Raw genomic sequence first — 23106 nt, forward strand, 5'->3', positions numbered from 1 at the left:
CTTGCTGCCACTCTGAAAGGGACCCATTTATCCCCACTCTTTGCTTTCTGTCTGTCAACCAATTTTCTATCCATGTCAGTACCCTACCTCCAATACCATGTGCTCTAATTTTGCCCACTAATCTCCTATGTGGAACCTTCTCGAAGGCTTTCTGAAAGTCAAGGTATACCACATCCACCGGCTCTCCCCTGTCTATTTTCCTTGTTACATCCTCAAAGAATTCCAGAAGATTAGTCAAGCATGATTTCCCCTTCGTAAATCCATGCTGAATCGGAACGATCCTGTTACTGCTCTCCAAATGCTCCGCAATTTCGTCTTTTATTATTGACTCCAGCATCTTCCCCACCACTGATGTAAGACTAACTGGTCTATAATTTCCCATTTTCTCTCTCCCTCCTTTCTTAAAAAGTGGGACAACATTAGCTACCCTCCAATCCCCAGGAACTGATCCTGAATCTATAGAACATTGGAAAATAATCACCAATGCATCCACAATTTCTAGCACCAGCTCTTTAAGTACCCTGGGATGCAGACCATCAGGCCCTGGGGATTTATCAGCCTTCAGTCCCATCAGTCTACCCGACACCATTTCCTGCCTAATGTGGATTTCCTTCAGTTCCTCCGATAATGACGAGCTCTGACTTTAAAAGTCTATTTTTACATGAGCATGGAAAGACTAAGGACACTAAGACCAGTGGACAGGCATTGGTACTTTGCCAATGATAATTAGTCAGAATCAAGATACAACAGCAATGAAATTAAAGGAATCCCTGAGACATCCCATTTTGAATGTTTCCACTGTATAGAGGTTTTACACTTACCCAAGAACAGTGTTAGTTCATAAAATGTCAGATAATAGAAGCATTTGAAGGTGCTGCAATATTCCTCTCTGGTCCCACCATAGGCTATCAAAGCACGTCATGGAAGCCACTCTGACTCTGATATATATTGCACATTCATCACACATGTGGTGAACTCTGCCTCAGCTTGAAAGACGCCCAGCTACCTCTTAAAGTACCATTATTCCCCAAGGCAAAATATATCTATCTATCTATTCCTTCCACAGATGCTGTTTGACGTGCTGAGTTAGAATCATAGAAACATAGAAACATAGAAAATAGATGCAGGAGGAAGCCATTTGGCCCTTCGAGCCAGCACCGCCATTCATTGTGATCATGGCAGATCGTCCCCAATCAATAACCCGTGCCTGCCTTCTCCCCATATCCCTTGATTCCACTAGCCCCTAGAGCTCTATCTAACTCTCTCTTAAATCCATCCAGTGATTTGGCTTCTACTGCCCTCTGCGGCAGAGAATTCCACAAATTCACAACTCTCTGGGTGAAAAAGTACCTTCTCACCACAGTTTTAAATGGTATCCCCTTTATTCTAAGACTGTGGCCCCTGGTTCTGGACTCCCCCAACATTGGGAATAATCTTCCTGCATCTAGCTTGTCCAGTCCTTTTATAATTTTATATGTCTCTATAAGATCCCCTCTCATCCTTCTAAACTCCAGTGAATCCAAGCCTAGTCTTTTCAATCTTTCCTCATATGTCAGTCCCGCCATCCCAGGCATCAATCTCGTGAACCCTACGCTGCACTGCCTCAATTACAATGATGTCCTTCCTCAAATTAGGAGGCCAAAACTGAACACAATACTCCAGATGTGGTCTTACCAGGGCCCTATACAACAGCAGAAGAACCTCTTTACTCCTATCTGAAATCCTCTCGTTATGAAGGCCAACATGCCATTAGCTATCTTCACTGCATGCTGTACCTGCACGGTAACTTTCAGTGACTGGTGTATAAGGACACCCAGGTCTCGCTGCACCTCCCCCTTACCTAACCTAACTCCATTGAGATCATAATCTGCCTTCTTGTTTTTGCCGCCAAAGTGGATAACCTCACATTTATCTATATTATACTGCATCTGCCATGCATCTGCCCACTCGCTCAACCTGTCTAGGTTACCCTGCAAACTCCTAACATCCTCTTCACAGTTTACACTGCCACCCAGCTTTGTGTCATCTGCAAACTTGCTAGTGTTGCTTCTAATTCCCTCTTCCAAATCATTAATATATATGGTAAACAGTTGCAGCCCCAACACCGAGCCTTGCGGCACTCCACTCGCCATTGCGTGCCATTCTGAAAAGGACCCGTTTACACCTACTCTTTGCTTCCTGTCTGCCAACCAATTCTCTATCCATGTCAACATACTACCCCCAATACCATGTGCTCTAATTTTGTTCACCAATCTCCTGTGTGGGACCTTATCAAAGGCTTTCTGGAAGTCTAGAGACACTACATCCATTGGCTCCCCTTCATCCATTTTACTTGTCACATCCTCAAAAACTTCCAGAAGATTAGTCAAGCATGATTTCCCTTTCATAAATCCATGCTGACTTGGACTTATCCTTTTACTGCTATCCAAATGCACCGTTATTACCTCTTTAATAATTGACTCCAGCAGCTTCCCCACCACCAATATCAGGCTAACTGGTCTATAATTCCCCATTTTCCCTCTCGCTCCTTTCTTAAAAAGTGGGATAACATTGGCTACCCTCCAATCCACAGGAACTGATCCTAAATCTATTGAACATTGGGAAATGATCACCAATGTATGCACTATTTCTAGAGTCACCTCCCTGAGTACCCTAGGATGCAGACCATCAGGCCCTGGGGATTTATCAACTTTCAGTCCCCTATCAGTCTACCATTTCTTGCCTAATGTAAATTTCTTTTAGTTCCTCTATCCTCCAGTACATCTGGGAGATTGTTTGTGTCTTCCTTAGTGAAGACAGTTCCGAAATACTGTTCAACTCTTCTGTCATTTCCTTGTTACCCATAATAATTTCACCCGTGTCTGCCTTCAAGGGTTATTCCAGCATCTTGTGTTTTACTCAACTTTCCTGCATCTTCAGTTCCTTGTGTGTCCATTCTACTACACCAGTACATAACATGGTTCTGACCTTATAAAGTTAAAACTGTGACCCCTTTCTCTCCAACTTACCTAGTTGAAACTAATAAGGGCAGAAACATCATTTATTATCTCTAATAAGTAATCAGATCTCGCCTTAACTGAGATTTTAATAGGAAAAATTAGGAAAGACACAAATTAAATGACATATTAAATGTGTAGGAATGACTTCCGGTGGCGCTATGGAGGGCTAGAGGGTAACGCCAGCCAGCTCCTCGTAAAAAACGGAGAAAAACCGGGGTTAAATCGACCTACCTGCTGCCTGCTGTCGCTGCAGTGATTGCACCGATTGTTATAAGTGACGCTATCAGGCGCGCGACTTAAAATGTATACACAGCACAGCCCACCCACGGATAAAACGAAAAGTCGGGCTACCAGGCAGAATCCGCGAGAAGGCCTGACTGAAGCCTCGGCCTCAGGTAGGACGTTATCCCAAGAAGATGTGACGGGGAAAAAATTGACCAAAAAAGCAGAAGGTGAGGAACTCAAAAACTTTATTGCAAGTGAAATTGCTGGTTTGAGGGAAGAAATAAAGCAGATGAATGTTGCTGGAGAAATAAAAAAAATTAAGGAGGAAATGAAGGACTTAAAGCTTGAGACTAAGAATATTGCAGTGGATTTGAAGAATGATTTGTCGAAAGAAATCTCTGAAATAATATTTGGACTATCAAAGGAGATGAATGAGAAAATTAAAAATGGGAAAGTTGAATTTGATGAAAGGCTGAATCCTGTGGAAAAGGCATTGAATTACCAGACGGGTGTTATAAAAGACCTTGAAGACCTAGCCGAAACAAGCGCTCACACTACAGCAAAACTTGTTACAGAAAATCAACGTCTAACTGATATGATGGTCAAAATAAATGAGAAATGTATTGAATTGGAAGGTCGCCAGAGAAGACAGAATTTAAGAATTGCAGGTATCCCAGAAGGGGAAGAGAAAGATCAAGATATCCGAGAATTCACTGCAAATTTACTGCAAAAAGTTTTATCTCTGGACCAAAAGCCTCAATTAGCCCGAGCACATAGAGTGATGAGACGCCAGACAAGAGTAGGCGCACCCCCAAGACAAATGATAATAAAATTACAAAACGACTATGTTGTGGAGGAGATAATACAAAAAGCATCAAGAAACAGAAAGCTTGATTTTAAGGGTCACAGTATCAGCATTTACCGAGATTATCCAGCAGAGGTTGCAAGGAAACGAAAAGCATTCAACGAGACCAAAAGTATTCTGAGGGAAGTGGAGGATTTGAAATATGGTGTGAGTTATCCTGCTACCTTAAGAGTTACTTATGACAAGAAGGAATACTTTTTCTCCGACCCTGTGAAAGCATTGGACTTTGCCAAGAAGTTTATGTCATGAGAAGATGCCTGATCCCTCATCATGAATAAATGACTTTGCAGGACTGCATGGAATTGAATTGATGACTAAAGAAGCTGAGAAAGAAGTGGATCGGAAATTCTGCCATGGATACTAATAACTGCGCTACTAATATAATTAACTAATGAATACTAAAATGATACCGCGGTATTTTTAACAATTAGAATCAATAATTATTACTAATGACTAATACTTACTTATAAAGTTACTTATAATGGAATGATTAGAGGTAAATACAGAGCTGGATCTTATATGTTATGTTTGGAAATCTGCTCTCTTTCCTTTCCTGCTAGTAATTTTCATTATCATTTTTACTTTTATTGTTCCTTTAACTCTGGGTTTTATTATTTGTATCATAACTCTTCCGACTATTGGAACTTGATATACCCCCGGTAAAATATTGCTATGGAACACAAGTTCCAAGAAACAAAGGGGCTGGATAAGTTCGAAACATCAACTACGGAAGTCGGTAGATGGGTAGCCATGCTAGTATGGCTAGCACTAACTGCACTAATATTAGATGTAGTTTTTTCCTTCTTTGTGCACAATACTAATTTCTTAATCTACTCTCTTTTTTTTTCTATTACAAACTATCATTATTATTTTCAGTTTGAACGGAGTTATAAATTGGAGCAAAGGAGATATATATGTGAGAGGCATTTAGGAGTCTTAAAATTCATCTATTCAGTGTTCGGGTGCGGGGTCGGGTCTGTTGAACTGAACCATTGGCTCTATTATAGACCCCCATAGACAAAAAAATGCAAGATTTAAAAATGAATACGGGGAATGAAGGAATAACGTTTTGCAGTTGGAATGTTAAAGGTATTAATGAACCAATTAAGAGAGGTAAAGTATTAGCACATTTAAAAGCAATTAAAGCTGACGTGATTTTCATCCAAGAAACACATTTAAAAAAAGATGCTGAGCATAGGCTGAAAGCTAAATGGATAGATAAAACATATCATTCTTCTTTTACACATAAATCAAGAGGCGTAGCAATATTATTTCGGAAAGGTACTTTATTCAAACATACATCAACTATAACCGATAAGGATGGCAGATACATTATTGTAATAGGAGAATTAAATGCACAAAAAATGATTTTTGTTAATGTATATGGACCAAACTTTGATAGTCCACTGTTCTTTAAGAAAATATTTAACTGCATTCCGGAAATGGCACAACATAATTTAGTAATTGGAGGAGATTTAAATTGTACTTTAGATTCCTATTTAGACAGATCAACAAGACAAAGGAAAACCAAATCACATTCCAGTGACTTATTAAATGCATATATGGACACTAGTAATATTAAAGATGTTTGGAGAGTGGAAAACCCAACTGGACGAGAATACTCATTCTATTCACCTGTACATAAAACCTATTCAAGAATAGATTATTTTTTGGTCGACGCTAAACTTATCTCACTTACTTATAATTCAAAATACCATAATATTACAATCTCAGATCATGCACCTTTAACATTCATGATTAAATTAAATGGAATGTCCGAGAAACAAGCATATTGGAGATTTAACCCACAAATTGTGAACGAAAAGTCATGCCAGGAATATATTATTAAACAGATTCAAATATTTTTTGAGGTAAATGACAACCCTGACACACCTATTTCTCTTATGTGGGAAACGTTTAAAGCGTATGTTCGAGGTACATTAATTTCTGCTCAAGCTTTTTACAATAAAGAGAACAGGATTAAGCAACAAACATTGGAAAGTGAAATCAAACAACTAGATATAGAAAATGCGAGAATGCCATCTACTCTAAAATATAATAAAATTGCGGTATTGAAATATAAATTAAATAAAATGTATTCAGAACAAGTAATAAAACTCTATCAAAAAACAAAACAATTACATTTTGAATTTGGAGACAAACCACAAAAACTATTAGCACGTCAGTTACGAAAAATGGAAGGGGAAAAAATAATTCATAAAATTAGAACAGAGACAGGAGAATTATTAAAAATGCCCAAGGACATAAATGATAGATTTCTCCAATATTATCAGAGCCTTTATTCAACTAAAACCGTAGCACAATCAGAAGGAATAGCAGACTTTTTAAAAAAATGTAATTTAAAAGGTTTAGATTCAAACGATAGAGAAGTATTAGAAAGGGAGATTACGACAAAGGATATTGAGGAGTCTATTGGTTCTTTAAAAAATGGTAAAGCAGTAGGACCAGATGGTTTAGGTTCCGAATTTTATAAAAAATTTTATGATTTGCTTAGCCCACGTTTACATAGACTGTATGAGTATATATATACTCAACAGAAACTTCCAGACACTCTAAATGAATCTATAATAACACTCATTCCTAAAGCTGATAAAGATCCGGAAGATCCGGGATCATACAGAGCAATTGCACTTTTAAATACAGATCAAAAAATTTTAACTAAAATACTAGCGTATAGATTAAGTACAGTGATGAATAAATTAATACACCCTGACCAAACAGGCTTCATTCAGAAACGATACTCATACTATAATCTAAGAAGATTATTTAATATTATATATTCCAAGAGAATTATTAATGAAGATCTAGCAATAATCTCACTTGATGCTGAAAAAGCATTTGATCAGGTTGAATGGTCTTATTTATTTTCGGTGATGGAAAATATGCAGCTAGGGGAGAAATTCTGTACATGGATAAAACTGTTATATACAAATCCCACGGCCAGAATATTTACAAACCAAAGGTTGTCATCGAAATTTACCCTATCTAGAGGTTGTAGACAAGGATGCCCGTTATCCCCATTATTATTTGCGCTTGCTATTGAGCCACTGGCAGAAAGAGTTAGGGGGCATCCGGAAATACATGGATATAACACAAAGGACACAGTGAATAAAATTTCTCTATACGCAGATGACGTATTAATTTACATTACAAAACCAGAAATTAGTATTCCAAATTTATTAAAGCTAATAACCCAATTTGGTTCACTATCAGGATACAGAATAAATTGGAATAAAAGCGAAATTATGCCAATAAGGGAACATAATAAACAGATAATACAACAATTTCCATTTAAAATAGTAAATGAAAAATTTAAATATTTAGGTATCTATATAACTAAGATATATACATCATTATTTAAAGCAAATTTCCCCCCATTACTGAACAAACTACATAAGAATATTCAATATTGGAAAACACTCCCTATCTCAATGGTTGGTAAAATTAATGCCATAAAAATGATTTTTTTACCGCAAATATTATACCTTTTTCAGACAATTCCGATATATCTGACAAAAAACTTTTTTTAAAAATTGGACTCTATTGTTAATGATTTTATCTGGGATTATAAGAATCATAGGATAAACAAAAGACACTTGTGTAAATCAAAAATAAATGGAGGCCTGGCTTTACCCAATTTTTTGTTTTATTTCTGGGCAGTTAATATTAAAAATATGAATTTCTGGTTGGAAGAAATAGATCATCAACCAGACTGGTTAAAAATGGAAAAGGAAGATTGTTTACCTTTTGATATTGGTTCGATATTATTTGCTACGTCTAAATTAAACAAAAAAATTTATAGGGAAAACCCTATAATATTTAGTACTATACGAATTTGGAAACAATTAAAAAAGACATTAAAATTAGATAATTTATCACTTTCTCTTCCAATTGTGAATAATCCTTTGTTTAAGCCTTCATGGGTAGACGGGGGTTTTACACAATGGAAGGATTATGGAATTAAAAATATGGGACAACTTTATAAGGAAGGCACCTTTCTGACATTTCAGGAGTTGCAACAGACTTATGGTCTTCGTGGAAATGATTATTTCAGATATCTTCAACTTAGAGATTATGTAAAATCGAACACCCAAAATTTTCGAATTAGAAATTCAGAAATTCTTGATGAATGTTGGAACAAACATCCTAATACAGAAAAATTAATATCTTATATATATAATATCTTATTAGACAGTGACATTCCCTCCACGGACTTATACAGACAAAAATGGGAAAAAGAATTAAACCAAGTAATTACGAAAGATACTTGGGAAGAAAGTTTGAAACATATACATCAGTGTTCACTAAACGCCAGACATTCTCTAATACAATTTAAAGTAATACATAGGTTACACTATTCAAAAACAAAACTACATAAAATTTTCCAACATATCTCACCTAAATGTGATAAATGTCAACATTTAGAAGCTACATTATTTCATATGTTTGCAAACTGTATAAAAATTAAAAAATTCTGGGTAAATATTTTTAGCATAATATCTAAAGTAACCAGCACACAATTGGACCCAGATCCAAAATTAATTATACTCGGAATATTAGAATTAAATCAAACATTTAGAACAACACAAAGAAACTTTATGGATTATAGTTTAATAACAGGAAAAAAATTAATTCTAAAATTTTGGAAAGGACCTACGGCCCCCACAATCAAAATGTGGATTATAGAAATGACGGAGACCTTAAACGTGGAAAGAATCAGATTCTCCCTGTTGGACAAACAGGAATTATTCATAGGAACATGGTCTCCTTTTATTGATTACTTAAAGGGTCAGAACGGTTCAGCACAGGAACCTGACCAGCACTCGGACTAAAGAATGGATGAAATGCTATACTTTGAAATGTACAAATATATCTCGAATGAAGTTTTTGTTATTTTAATAAATTTCTCCATTCTTCTTTAACTAACTTTTTCTTTATCTTTATAATTTGTTTTTATTTTTGTTTTTATTTTTCTTCTCTCTCTTTTCTTTCTTTACTTCATCTATTTCTTTAGTTCTATCTAGTTTAAAAAAATTTTTTAAAAAGGAGCAAAAGGTATTGGAGACAATATAATAATAATTGACAATATTATCAATTTAAAAATGTATGACTGTAAAGAAGGTTATGTACCTATCTCCAATAAAAATTTATCAAAAAAAAAAAAAAATAAATAAATGTGTAGGAATATAGAGCCATGTGTTTATGTTGTTTTATAAAAGCTTAAGGAAATCGTGTTTTTATTAATGTAGGAGCTAAGAGGGTTGTCTTTAATTGGAATATAGCTCTCAGCATTGAACTTTCAGAGTTGTCAATGCTTTGGAAAATGATGCCTATGTTTTCAATGTACATTTCAGATTTTCCAAAATCCATTTATTTGCCCTGATACCCATTAAATTATCAACTTAAAGCGATAGAACATGGAAAAGTACAGCATTGCAGAGCAAAAGTACAGCACAGAAACAGGCCCTTCAGCCCACTGTGTCAGTGCTGGACATGAGGGATCTGTGTGTGATGCACACCTCTCCAACTTTGCATATCTAAAAGCCCCTGAAGTGCCTACGTCTGCGAAACATCTGCCTTCACCTCTACCCCGGGCGGAGCCCAGCACATCTCATTTAAACATTGCCCCTCTGATGTTAAATCTAAGCCCTCTTGCATTCCATAATTGTATATACTTCCAATCTATACACCTGTCATCGCCATGATTTTAACCCTAATCCTATAATTTCCAATTATGTCTTGCATTTTGTTTTCAATCTTCTTTCCTCTATGCTTGTAAAATGTTATGTGTAATTCGAGTACAATATTTTGTGTTTCTGTGCATTTATGAGCCTGTGACGCTGTCACAACCAAGATTTTCATTTCATTCCACCTGGGCATCACCATAGTTGTGACAAAAAACTCCACTTGACGTGTAATTAAAGGAGACCCTTCACAAATTGACCACCCTCGGCGAAGAAACAATACTAGAATGCTCAATGTAAAACAATTACGATTGTTTTTTCAATTGAAATCAGTAAACATTTGAGTGGAGTACAAAGTGCGAAAATATTTCGGGAAAGAAATTGATAAGAGATCGTTTTTTTGTACTGGAAGAGATGCAGCAAACGTTGAGTAGCGGAGAGACAACTAGCAATATATTTAATAAAACATTTTGGAGGGATGCTGACTGAGGAGGCAACAGAGTTTGAAACTGATGTGGAAGAGGCGCTAAACGAGGGAAGGAAGGTGACGGGCCATCTGTAACCTGGCCTCAATGCAGCGGCTTGATGCCGCGTCCAGGGGCGCTCTGAGCCCGTCGCCCACCGTGGCAGGAAGGCATCATCCGCCCACCGTCTCTTACCTGGTCGCTTGTGGCCCCAAAACTCCACTTGACACAGAGCTGGGGCGTCGTTACACAGGCGCGGTTCACACTGCTGTGTGTGGGAAGCGCCGCCTGCCTGCACTCATACCGCTGACCCGCGACAATGCCGCCCCCTGTGATGCCACTGGCCGTCAAACAGCTGGGGGATCCCGGGCAACTGCCTGCAGGAGCGCCTGTGTCCTCACCTCGACGCGTCAGCAACCCGGCTGTCATCGGCGGCTCCCCCACAGGCTGAAAGTCAATGAATCCGCGCCGCCGGTGCATCAGCTGCCCCCACATCTCGTCCAGCTTTCTGCCCCCCCGCACAATCTGTATGAAAGATCCTGACCTGAAACATCCCTCATCCATGTTCTGCAAAGATGCTGCCTGACCCGTTCACCTACTTCACTAATTTGTGTAATAGCAGCGCATTTGGAAAGCAGTGACAGGATTCGTCAAAGTCACCATGGATTTATGAAGCGGAAATCATGCTGGACTAATCTTCTAGAATTTTTTAAGGATGTATCAAGAGGAATGGATAAGGGCGGCCAGTGAATGTGGTGTATCTGGACTTTGAAAAAGCTTTTGATAAGGTCCCACACAAGCGATTCCTGTGCAAAATTAGAACACATGGTATTGGGGGGAGGGTATTGACATGGATAGTGAACTGGTGACAGACAGGAAGCAAGGGGTAGGAATTAACGGGATCTTTTCAGAATGGCAGGCAGTGACTAGTGGGGTGCCACAAGGCTCAGTGCTGGGACCCCAGTTATTTACAATATATATTAACGATTTAGACGAGGGAATTAAATGTAACATCTCCAAATCTCCAGGGTCTGATCATATATATCTGAGGACATTGTGGGAAACTAGAGAGGAAATTGCGGGAGCCCTGGTTGAAATTTACGAGTCGTCCTTATCCACAGGAGAGTGGTAAATCCTTAAATACAGGAGACTGGATTTTGTGCCTCTTTTCAAGAAGGGCTGCAGATAAAATGCTGGGAACTTTTGGCTGGTGAATTTAACATCTGTAGTTGGTAAGTTACTAGAGAGTATTCTGAGGGGTAGGTTGTACAGGCATTTGGATGGGCAATGGCTGATTAGGGATAGTCAGCATGGTTTTGTACGTGTCCTGTCTCACAAAGCTGATTAATTTTTTTGAAGATGTGACCAAAAAGGTTGATGAGGGCAGAGCAGTAGAGCCATGTTGCAGTTGTATAAGACGTTGGTGAGACCGCATTTAGAATATTGTGTTCAGTTCGAGGCACCATGTTACAGGAAAGATATTGTCAAGCTTGAAAGGGTTCAGAAAAGATTTACGAGGATGTTGCCAGGGCTAGACAGTGTGAGCTATGGGGAGAGGTTGAGTAGGCTGGTTCTCTATTCCATGGAGCGCAGGAGGATGAGGTGAGATCTTATAGAGGTATATAAAATCATGAGAGGAATAGATTGGGTAGGTGCACAGAGTCTTTTGCCCAGAGTAGGGGAATCAAGGACCAGAGGACATAGGTTCAAGGTGAAGGGCAAAAGATGTATTAGGAATCTGAGGGGTAACTTTTTCATAGAAAGGGTGGTGGGTGTATGAAACAAGCTGCCAGAGGAGGTAGTTGAGGCTGGGACTATCCCATCATTCAAGAAACAATTAGACAGGTACATGGATAGGACAGGTTTGGAGGGATATGGACCAAGTGCAAAATGGCGGCGCTGCCCTTGCAGCTGTGGCTTACCTGCGGTCCGTTTGTCTTTTGTGTTTTTTGTTGTTTTTTGTCTTAATTGTAGTGTTTAGATGTGATGTAGTGTTTTTTTGTGGTTGTGTACTATGTGTGGGAGGGGCGACTGTAAAATTGTCTCTTCCGAACGGAGACCCGACCTTTTTTCTGGATGGTGTCTCCGTTCCCGCTGTGGCCTACTTTCGGCCAAACACCTGGAGCTGGGACCACCTGGGCTCTGGTTCACAGAGCCCGCCGACCGGACTTACCATCTGCGGAGCTGGCTGCCTTCGGAAGCTGTGGTGGCGCTGCGGGAGCGGCTGTGACTCGCCTTCGGAGGCTCCGAAGGCTTCTTCGTTGCGGCCCATGGGCCGCGTGGACGTCGGAAGCTCGCAGCCCCCTGGGTGGGGGCCGACACCGGGAGCTCCGGCAGCGGCAGTGTCTTCGCCCGCCCCGAATCGCGGGGCTTGGGTTGGCCCGCTGCGGACCTTTCACCATCCGGCGTGGCCTGGAACGTGGCAACTTTAACAGCCTGACCGCGGGAGAAGATGGCAGTGGAAGAGAAAAGACATTCTGGCCTTCCATCATAGTGAGGAGGTGACTGGAGGGGACTCATTGTGATGGATGTTTCTTTTTTTTTGTTCTGAGTTGGTTTGCGATTGTGTGTGTAATTGCTTATTTTTGTTGCTCTTATTGTTGGACTGTGGATGACGAAATCTTGTCCAAAAGACTTGTTTTTTTGGATGACAATAAAGGTTATTCTGGTTATTCTGATTCTGGTTCTGAAGTGCAGGCAAGTGGGACCAGTGAAGCTGGAACATTGTTGGCTGGCGTGGTTGAGTTGGGCCGAGAGGCCTGTTTCCACAATGTATCACTCTATGACTCTATGGCTCTACGACTCTATGACTCTAAGTTTGCAAAGCTGGGTGGCAGTGGGAGCTGCGAGGAGGATGCTATGAGGCTGCCGGATGACTTGGATAGGTTGGGTGAGTGGACAAATGCATAGCACATGCAGTATAATGTGGATAAATGTGAGGTTATCCACTTTGGTGGCAAGAACAGGAAGGCAGATTTTATCTGAATGGTGTCAGATTAGGAAAATGGTAGGTGCAACGCGACCTGGGTGTGCTTGTACATCAGTCACTGAAAGTAAGCAAGCAGGCAGTGAAAAAAACTAATGGCATGTTGGCCTTCATTGCAAGAGGATTTGAGCAAGGAGGTCCTACTGCAGTTGTACGGAGCCCTGGTGAGACTGCACCTGGAGTATTGTTTGCAGTTTTGGTCACTTAATTTGAAGGACATTATTGCTATTGAGGGAGTGCAGCGTAGGTTCACCTGTTTAATTTCCGGGATGGCGGGACTGACATATGATGCAAGAATGGGTCGACTAGGCATGTATTCACTGGAATTTAGAAGGATGAGAGGGGATCTTGTGGAAACATTTAAAATTATTTTGTTCTTTTGTTGCTTTTAGCCTGTTGTTAAATGTATGTTTTAGTGTATCTTTAGTTTTGTATTATGTGGGCGGGGGACTTTTTAAATCTCTTCCCTCGATGGAGATGGGACTGTTTCCGTATCGTATCTCTGTCTGCGCTGCGACCTAACATCGTGGACCTGGCGGCCTCTTGATGGGGAACCACTTCGGTAACTCCAACCGCGGATGCCTGCGAATTTAACATCGTGGAGCTCGGTTAGGGATCGACGTCAGGAGGTCCAAGACGTAGGAGCTTCGACGGCCCTGACGCGGGACTTCGATCGCTGGCTGTTGGAGCTTCGATCGCCCCGACTTCGGATGGTTCAACTGCACCGACCGCGGGAGAAAAAGGAGGAAAGAAGATGAGATTTATTGCGGTTCATCACAGTGAGGAATGTGGGAAGCAGCTGTGGTGGATGTTTATGTTAAATTTTATGTAGTTGTGTGTCTTGTTGCTCTTTGGTATGGAAAATCAAATTCCTTGTATGTTTTTAAATACTTGGCTAAAAATCGAGGATGGTGTGCTGCCTCCCTGGTGCCAGGATCCAGGATGTCACGGACAGAGTGCAGAAAATCCTCAAGGGCGAAGGTGAACAGCCGGAAGTGGTAGTGCATGTTGGCACAAACGATGTCGGAAAGAAGGGGATGAATATTCTGCAGCGTGACTTTAGAGAGCTCGGAAAAATGCTGAAAAGTAGGACCTCCAGCGTGGTTATCTCTGGTTTGCTTCCAGTTCCTCGTGCTGGCGAGAGCAGGAACAGGGAGATACAGGACCTGAATGTGTGGCTGAGGAAATGGTGCAGGGGGCAGGGATCAGTTTTGGGGTAAGGGGGAATTGTACAAAAGGGACAGGTTGCACCTTAACAGGTTTCCAGCATTCTGGCAGGCAGGTTTGCCACTGCTACACGGCTGGTTTTAAACTAAATAAGGGGGGGCGGGGGGGGGGGGGTCAAATGGGATAGTCAAGGATTGAGTTAAAGGGCAAGAGAGTAAAGGGATAGTTAATGACCCCAGAATTAACGGGAAAGAAAGCTCACAAAGGGATAGGAAAGTATGGCCAAGTGTAATAGGGATCGATGTGAAGGGTGAGATGAGTAAGGAACTAAAAGTATTGTATATGAATGCGAGAAGTAAAGTAGATGAGCTTGAGGCTCAGTTAGAGGTTGGTAGATATGACATTGTGGGGATTACAGAGACGTGGCTGCAGGAGGATTGGGCCTGGGAACTTAATATTCAGGGTTATTCATCCTATAGAAAGAACAGGCAGGTGGGCAGAGGCGTGGGGTAGCTCTGCTGGTGAGGGATGAAATTCAGTCCATTACGAAGGAAGACATAGGGACTGACGAGGTAGAGTCACTGTGGATTAAGTTGAGGAATTGTAAAGGTAAGAGACACTAATTGGAGTTGTCTACAGACCCCCAAATAGTAGCCCGGATGTAGGGTATAAGTTGCAGCACGAGTTAAAACTGTCATGTAACAAAGGTAATGCCACTGTGGTGATGGGGGATTTCAATATGCAGGTAGACTGGGAAAATCAGGTTGGTTTGGACCCCAAGAAAGAGAGTTTGTAGAGTGCCTCCGAGATGTATTCTTAGAGCAGCTTGTAATGAAGCCTACCAGAGAAAAGGCAATTCTGGATTTAGTGTTGTCCAATGAACCAGACTTGATAAGAGAACTCGAGATAAAGGAACCGCTTGGATGTAGTGATCATAATATGATTAGTTTTAATCTGCAATTTGAGAAGGAGAAGGTTAAATCGGAAGTGTCAGTGATGCAGTTGAACAAAGGGGACTATAAAGGCCTGAGAGAGGAGCTGGTCAAAGTAGACTGGAAAGGGATCCTAGCAGGATTGATGGTGGAACAGCAATGGCAGGATTTTCTGGGCATAATCTGGAAGACACAGCATCATTTCATTCCAAAAAGGAAGAAAGATTCTTAGGGGAGTAGGAGGCAACCGTGGCTGACAAGGGAAGTTAGGGATGGAATAAAACTAAAAGAAAAGGTGTATAACACAGCAAAGAGTAGCCGGAAGCCAGAGGATTGGGAAACTTTCATAGAACAACAGAAGGTAACAAAACGGGTAATACAAGCTGAAAAGATGAAGTACGAGGGGAAGCTGGCCAAGATAGCGCAGCGGTAGAGTTGCTGCTTTACAGCGAATGCAGCGCCGGAGACTCAGGTTCGATCCTGACTACGGGTGCTGCACTGTAAGGAGTTTGTACGTTCTCCCCGTGACCTGCGTGGGTTTTCTCCGAGATCTTCGGTTTCCTCCCACACTCCAAAGACGTACAGGTATGTAGGTTAATTGGCTGGGTAAATGTAAAAATAATCAAAAATTGTCCCTAGTGGGTATAGGATAGTGTTAATGTACGGGGATCACTGGGCGGCACGGACTTGGAGGGCCGAAAAGGCCTGTTTCCGGCTGTATATATATGATATGATATGATTATAAAGAAGGACAGTAAAAGCTTCTTGAGATATGTTAAGAGAAAAAGAGTAGCAAAGTCAAATGTGGGTCCCTTGAAGGCAGACACGGGTGAAATTATTATGGGTAACAAGGAAATGGCAGAAGAGTTGAACAGATACTTCGGATCTGTCTTCAGTAAGGAAGACACAAACAATCTCCCCGATGTATTGGAGGACAGAGAATCTTGGGGGGTAGAGGAACTGAAAGAAATTTTCATTAGGCGAGAAATAGTATTAGGTAGACTAATGGGACTGAAGGACGATAAATCCCATGGGCATGATGGTCTGCATCCCAGGGTCCTCAGGGAGGTGGCTCTAGAAATAGTGGACGCATTGGTGATCATTTTCCAATATTCAATATATTCAGGATCAGGTACAGCAAGGTACAGCAGGCAGTGAAGAAAGCTAATGGAATGTTGGCCTTCATAACAAGAGGATGTCAGAATATGAGTAAACAGGTTCTACTGCAGGTGTATAGGGCCCTGGTAAGACCACATCTGGAGTATTGTGTACAGTTGTGGTCTCCTAATTTGAGAAAGGACATCCTTGTATTTCAGGCAGTGCAGCGTAGGTTCACGAGATTGATCCCTGGGATGGAGGGACTGATGTATGAGGAAAGATTGAAAAGACTAGGCTTGTATTCAATGGAGTTTAGAAGGATGAGAGGGGATCTTATAGAAACATGTAAAATTATAAAACATCTGGACAAGCTAGATGCAGGAAAGATGTTCCCAATGTTGGGCGAGTCCAGAACCAGGGGCCACAGTCTTAGAATAAAGGGGAGGCCATTTAAAACTGAGGTGAGAAAAAACTTTTTCACCCAGAGCGTTGTGAATTTGTGGAATTCTCTGCTACAGAGGGCAGTGGAAGCCAAATCACTGGATGGATTTAAGAGAGAGTTAAATAGAGCTCTAGGGGCTAGTGGAATCAAGGGATATGGGGAGAAGGCATGCATGGGTTATTTTTTAAAGATTTTTTAGATTTAGAGATACAGCGCAGAAACAGGCCCTCCGGCCCACCGGGTCCGCGCCGCCCAGCGATCCCCGCACACCAACACTATCCTACACCCACTAGGGACAATTTTTACATTTGCCCAGCCAATTAACCTATAAACCTGTACGTCTTTGGAGTGTGGGAGGAAACCGAAGATCTCGGAGAAAACCCACGCAGGTCACGGGGAGATCGTACAAACTCCGTACAGTACAGCACCCGTAGTCAGGATCGAACCTGAGTCTCCGGCGCTGCATTCGCTGTAAGGCAGCAACTCTACCGCTGCGCCACCGTGACCACCCTATTGATTAGGGACAATCAGCCATGATCACAATGAATGGCGGTGCTGGCAGGAAGGGCCGAAGGACCAAATAGCCTCCTCCTGCATCTATTTTCTATGTTTCTATGTTTCTAAATTAAGTACGCTTAAAATTACAATCACAATTTAGGACTGAGATAAGGAAAAACTTTTTCACCCAGAGAGTTGTGAATCTGTGGAATTCTCTGCCACAGAAGGCAGTGAAGGCCAATTCACTGAATGTTTTCAAGATGGAGTTAGATTTAGCTCTTAGGTCTACTGGAATCAAGGGATATGGGGAAAAAGCAGGAATGGGTTACTGATTTTAGATGAGCAGCTATGATCATTTGAATGGCGGTGCAGGCTCGAATGGCCTACTCCTGCACCTATTTTCTATGTTTCTATGGAAACTTAGAAACATAGAAAATAGGGGCAGGAGGAGGCCATTTGGCCCTTCAAGCCAGCACCGTCATTCATTGTGATCGTGGCTGATCATCTACAATCAGTAACCTGTGCCTGCCTTCTCCCCATATCCCTTGATTCCACTAGCCTCAAGAGCTCTATCTAACTCTCTTTTAAATTCATCCAGTGAATTGGCCTCCACTACCTTGTGTGCCAGGGAATTCCACAAATTCACAACTTTCGGGATGAAAAAGTTTCTTCTCACCTCAGTTTTAAATGGTCTCCCCTTTATTCCAAGACTGTGGCCCCTGGTTCTGGACTCCCCCAACATTGGGAACATTTTTCCTGCATCTAACTTGTCTAGTCCTTTTATAATTTTACACTTATCTATAAGATCCCCTCTCATCCTTCCAAACTCCAGTGAATACAAGCCTAGTCTTTCCAATCTTTCCTCATATGACAGTCCCTCTATCCCAGGGATTAACGTTGTGAACATTCCTCAAAATAGGAGACTAAAACTGTGCACAATACTCCAGATGTAGTCTCACCAGGGCCCTATACAACTGCAGAAGCCCTATACAACTGTAGAAGGACTTCTTTGCTCCTGCACTCAAATCCTCTTGTTATGAAGGCCAATATCCCATTAGCTTTCGTCACTGCCTGCTGTACCTGCACGCTTACTTTCAGTGACTGGTGTACAAGGACACCAAGGTCTCGTTGCTCTTCCCCTTTACCTAATCTGACACCAATAATATGCTTCCTTATTTTTGCCACCAAAGTGGATAACCTCACATTTACCTACATTATACTGCATCTGTCATGCATCTGCACACTCATTCAACCTGTCCAAGTCACCCTGTAACCTCCTAATATCCTCTGCACCCCAGCTTTGTGTCATCCGCAAACTTGCTAGTGTTACTTCTAACTCCATCATCCAAATCATTAATATATATTGTAAATAGTTGTGGCCCCAATACCGAACCTTGTGGCACACCACTCTCCAATGCCTGCTATGCTGAAAAGGACCCGTTTATTCCTACTCTTTGCTTCCTGTCTGCTAACCAATTCTCTATGTCAATACCCTACCTCCAATACCATGTGCTCTAATTTTGCTCACCAAACAAAGGCTTTCTGAAAGCCGAGATACACTACATCCATTGGCTCTCCTACATCCACTGGCAATCCTTCATCCATTTTATTTGTCACATCCTCAAAAAATTCCAGAAGATTAGTCAAGCATGATTTCCCCTTCATAAATCCATGCTGACTTGGACCAATCGTTTTACCACTCTCCAAATGTGCCATTATTACCTCTTTATTAATTGACTCCAGCATCTTCCCCACCACTGATGTCAGGCTAACTGGTCTATAATTCCATTTTCTATCTCGCTCCTTTCTTGGAAAGTGGGATAACATTAGCTACCCTCCAATCCACAGGAACTGATCCTGAATCTATCGAACATTGGAAAATGATCACCAATACGTCCACGATTTCTTGAGCCACGTCATTGTGTACCCTGGGATGCAAACTATCAGGCCCTGGGGATTTATAAGCCTACAGTCCCATCAGTCTACCCAATATAATTTCTCGCTTATTGCAAATTTCTTTCAGTTCCTGTTTCCCTTGATCCTCTGTCCACTAGTACATCTGGGAGATTGTTTGTGTCTTCTTTAGTCAAGACAGACCCGAAGTACCTGTTCAACTCTTCCGCCATTTCCTTGTTACCCATATTAATTTCACCCGTTTCTGCCTTCAAGGGACCCACATTTGTCTTTACTAATTTTTTCTCTTAACATACCTAAAGAAGCTTTTACTGTCCTTCTTTATATTATTGGCCAGCTTCGCTTCGTACCTCATCTTTTCATACCCGTATTGCGCTTTTTGCTATCTTCTGTTGTCCTTTGTAAGTTGCCCACTCCTCTAGTTTCCCGCTACTCTTTGCTATCTTATACATTGTTTCATTTAGTTTTATTCCATCTTTAACTTCCCTTGTCAGCCACAGTTGCCTCTTACTCCCCTTAGAATCTTTCTTCCTCTTTGGAATAAAATGATCCTGCATCTTCTGGATTATGCCCAGAAATTCCTGCCATTGCTGTTCCACCGTCATTCCTGCTAGCATCCTTTTCCATTCAACCTTGGCTAGCTCCTCCCCCATGCCTTCATAGTCCCATTTGTTCAACTGCAACACTGACATTCCTGGTTTAACCTTCTCCCTCTCAAATTGCATAGTAAAACTAATCATATTATGGTCGCTATCTCCTTTACCTTGAGTTCCCTTTATTAAATCTGGTTCATTGGACAACACTAAATCCAGAGTTGCCTTCTCTTTGGTAGGCTCTAGTACAAGAAGAATCCATCTCGGTGGCACTCTACAAACTCCCTTTCTTGGGGTCCAGAACTAACCTGATTTTCTCAGTCCACCTGTATATTGAAATCCCCCAGAACTACAGTGGCATTACCTTTGTTACATGACAATTCTAATTCTAGCTGCAACTTACACCCTATATCCAGGCTACTGTTTGGGGGATCTGTAGATAACTCCCATTAGTGTCTTTTTACCTTTACAATTCCTCAACTCTATGTACATCATCAGTCCCAATGTCACCCCTCGCAAGGGACTGAATTCCATCCCTCACCAACAGAGCTACCCCACCTCCTCTTCCCACCTTGCCTGTCCTATCTATAGCATGTATATCCATGAATATTCAGTTCCCAGTCCTGATCCTTCTGTAGCCACGTCTCTGTAATCCCCACAATGTCATACCTACCAATCTCTAACTGAGCCTCAACTCATCCACTTTACGTCTTATAATTTGCGCATTCATATTTAGTATTTTTAATCCTTTGCTCATCTCAGCTTCCACTTCGATTCCTATTACACTTGGCCATTCTCTCCTATTGCTTTGTGAGCTTTCTGTCCCGTTATTTCTGGGGTGTTTCTTAATTATTCCTATACTCTCTTTCCTTTTAACTCCATCCTTGTCTATCCCATTTGAAACACCACCCACACCCACAAATTATATGAGAACATATTATGACGATTGAAAAATCTATGTTGACTCAGGACATGAATTCTATTCACACTCTGGAGAACGGAAGAGAAAAATTAAGCTGACACATCCCTGCATCACTCAGAGGTGCTCAGTTGTGAATTTTTAAAAATGCAGCCACCATTGTGAGGAAAGTTGCAGAGCAGGTTCACCAGGATGTTTTCTGAATTGGAGAATTTCAGTTATAAGGAAGTCCTCTAGCTGCTGGACATTCTGCGGCAGAGTACGGTGGGGCCACCACACAAATAATGGGAAGGAATATCACCCTATGGGGCGACATGAGTGGCAAGGGTGTTCTATTTGAAAATAGTGTGAATACTCCTGACTATAGCAGCATTGAATGTAAAGGCACTGAGATTATATGAAGATTTTCGGAGCTTTTGTTTTGCATCCATTTTTATTAGGAATAATATTTACTTTAAGAAATATCTATGCATATTATTGTTTAGTTTAGAAATAAAATAACAATTAATATTTTGAACGGTAATGTAAATATTCGATAGCTTTAAGAGCTTTAATAGTTCTGCTCCCAACTTGGGAGCAGAGGCCCAAGATGCAAACATCTGCAGTCCCTTGTGTCTACTGGGAGCAGAGACAATGTTTTCACTCAGCTGCTGTATTATTTTTAATACACTCCATCATCAGCGGTCCCATGTCCCTTAATATTTTCTGATACTCCATGAGTGCCTGACAGTAAGAGTCATGTTCTGTTACAAATGATTGGAAGAGGTTTACAGGCGCTGTTTTGAGAAGCAATTCTGGAATTCCAATTTGCTTAGGTAAATTTTGATTTCCAATTATAAATTTGTGGATGCGTTTCTCATCCAAGCATTTCCCAAGATATTTTAACACATCTCTGAGCCGATGTTCCAGGTGACGTTCATGCCAGTTTGAATATGGCTGACTTAAAAGCAGATGCATCAGGACAGTCTTAAAGAGATAGGAACCAAGAACACATCGCTGGTCTGGAGAACTGCACATTTTTTCAGTGAGAACGACCAGTATTTGAAGACACTTGAGGTGACAGGAGCTTTTGGGGATATTTTTCATCATGATTTTGAGAAACCTGTACTCACAGACAGCACAGGATATGTGCCAGTAGGTAGTGGGCACTGGACTATTCTTGGGGTGATCCGAAAAATGAGATACCAGATGGACATCGGAACCCTTCAGCCTCACAGCAGGAAACACTTTGATGTGAATAGTTCGTCCTGACTGATATTGTACTTTTAAACCACAGCAGCCAGTAATATTGCGGAAGGTAATTTCAAAATCATGTTGATGACAAATTATGTTCCACGATTTGCATAATAAAATCCTGAACCATTTCACTATCTTCTTATAATCCAAATACCACTCGGAATACATGATGGAAGCAAGACCATTGGAATGAACATCAGGTTCAATTTTTTTGCTGTGAATAAGACACGGAATATCCCCTTCAGGTCCTGCGGCTTTACATTGGCAGGTCAGGTCAGCGGTGTGGGGTGTAACCATGAGAATCCTGCCATAGATCTGTTTTTCAGGTGGGTTGTCACAGGAACATATCTCTGGCTTAAAACAATATCCATCCTTGAGCAAAATTGGAACCAGGATATCATATACAGATGGGGTCTTGCAGCCCCAGTTTTCAAACTGACTCCCAATGCCCACACAGTCTTCAAGGGTCACCGCAGAGCTCCACGGACAAATATTGCGACCGGCTTCTAAAAGACTGTCCACAAAACATTCTGCAAATTCACAGGTCTCAACTGGCTCTTGGCTTCCATTTTGAATGCAGACGTTGTAGAACTGATCCAGCACACTTTGATCAGGGGTATTCAAAATGTTGTCGTAAGTTCTTTGAGGAACTTCATTTTGCTTTTCTTCCTCCTCTTCCTCAGTATTATTATTCTGGAGATTGAGTGACAAATTGTCACGTATCCAGAGTGCCAAGAAATGAATTGTGACCAGTAAGGGAACAATGCGGGTATTCCATTTCATTTTTGGTGATTCCTCTTTATGTGCAGGTAAATGGATCTTTATATTCCGCTGATTGTTCTGTTTTTCCTCCATTTCCCTCTGGAGCCGTTCCACCTGCTGTAGGTACTGGTACTCATGCTCCTTAATTCTGTTCTGGACCTCCTCTGTCTCCACCTCATCACTCAGGAGACGGGGATGGTACAAGCTCCCTGTGATCATCAGAGCGCACACGTTGAAAAGCTTTAACACAGTTGTCATCCTATAAACAGCAAGCAGATAACAGATATTCAGAATGTGTTTG

General features: G+C 41.2%; 1 protein-coding gene across 1 annotated transcript; it reads right to left on the reverse strand.

Moving 5' to 3' along the window:
- Nucleotides 1-21446: 21446 nt before the first annotated feature.
- LOC144610246 (inositol 1,4,5-trisphosphate receptor-interacting protein-like) lies at nucleotides 21447-23063 on the reverse strand. Its single transcript, XM_078428839.1, has one exon. It carries the CDS (start codon nucleotides 23061-23063, stop codon nucleotides 21447-21449), a length of 1617 nt encoding a protein of 538 aa, XP_078284965.1.
- Between the last annotated feature and the right edge of the window lie 43 nt (nucleotides 23064-23106).

Source organism: Rhinoraja longicauda, chromosome 36 (assembly GCF_053455715.1).
Source record: "Rhinoraja longicauda isolate Sanriku21f chromosome 36, sRhiLon1.1, whole genome shotgun sequence".
Lineage (NCBI taxonomy): Eukaryota > Metazoa > Chordata > Chondrichthyes > Rajiformes > Arhynchobatidae > Rhinoraja > Rhinoraja longicauda.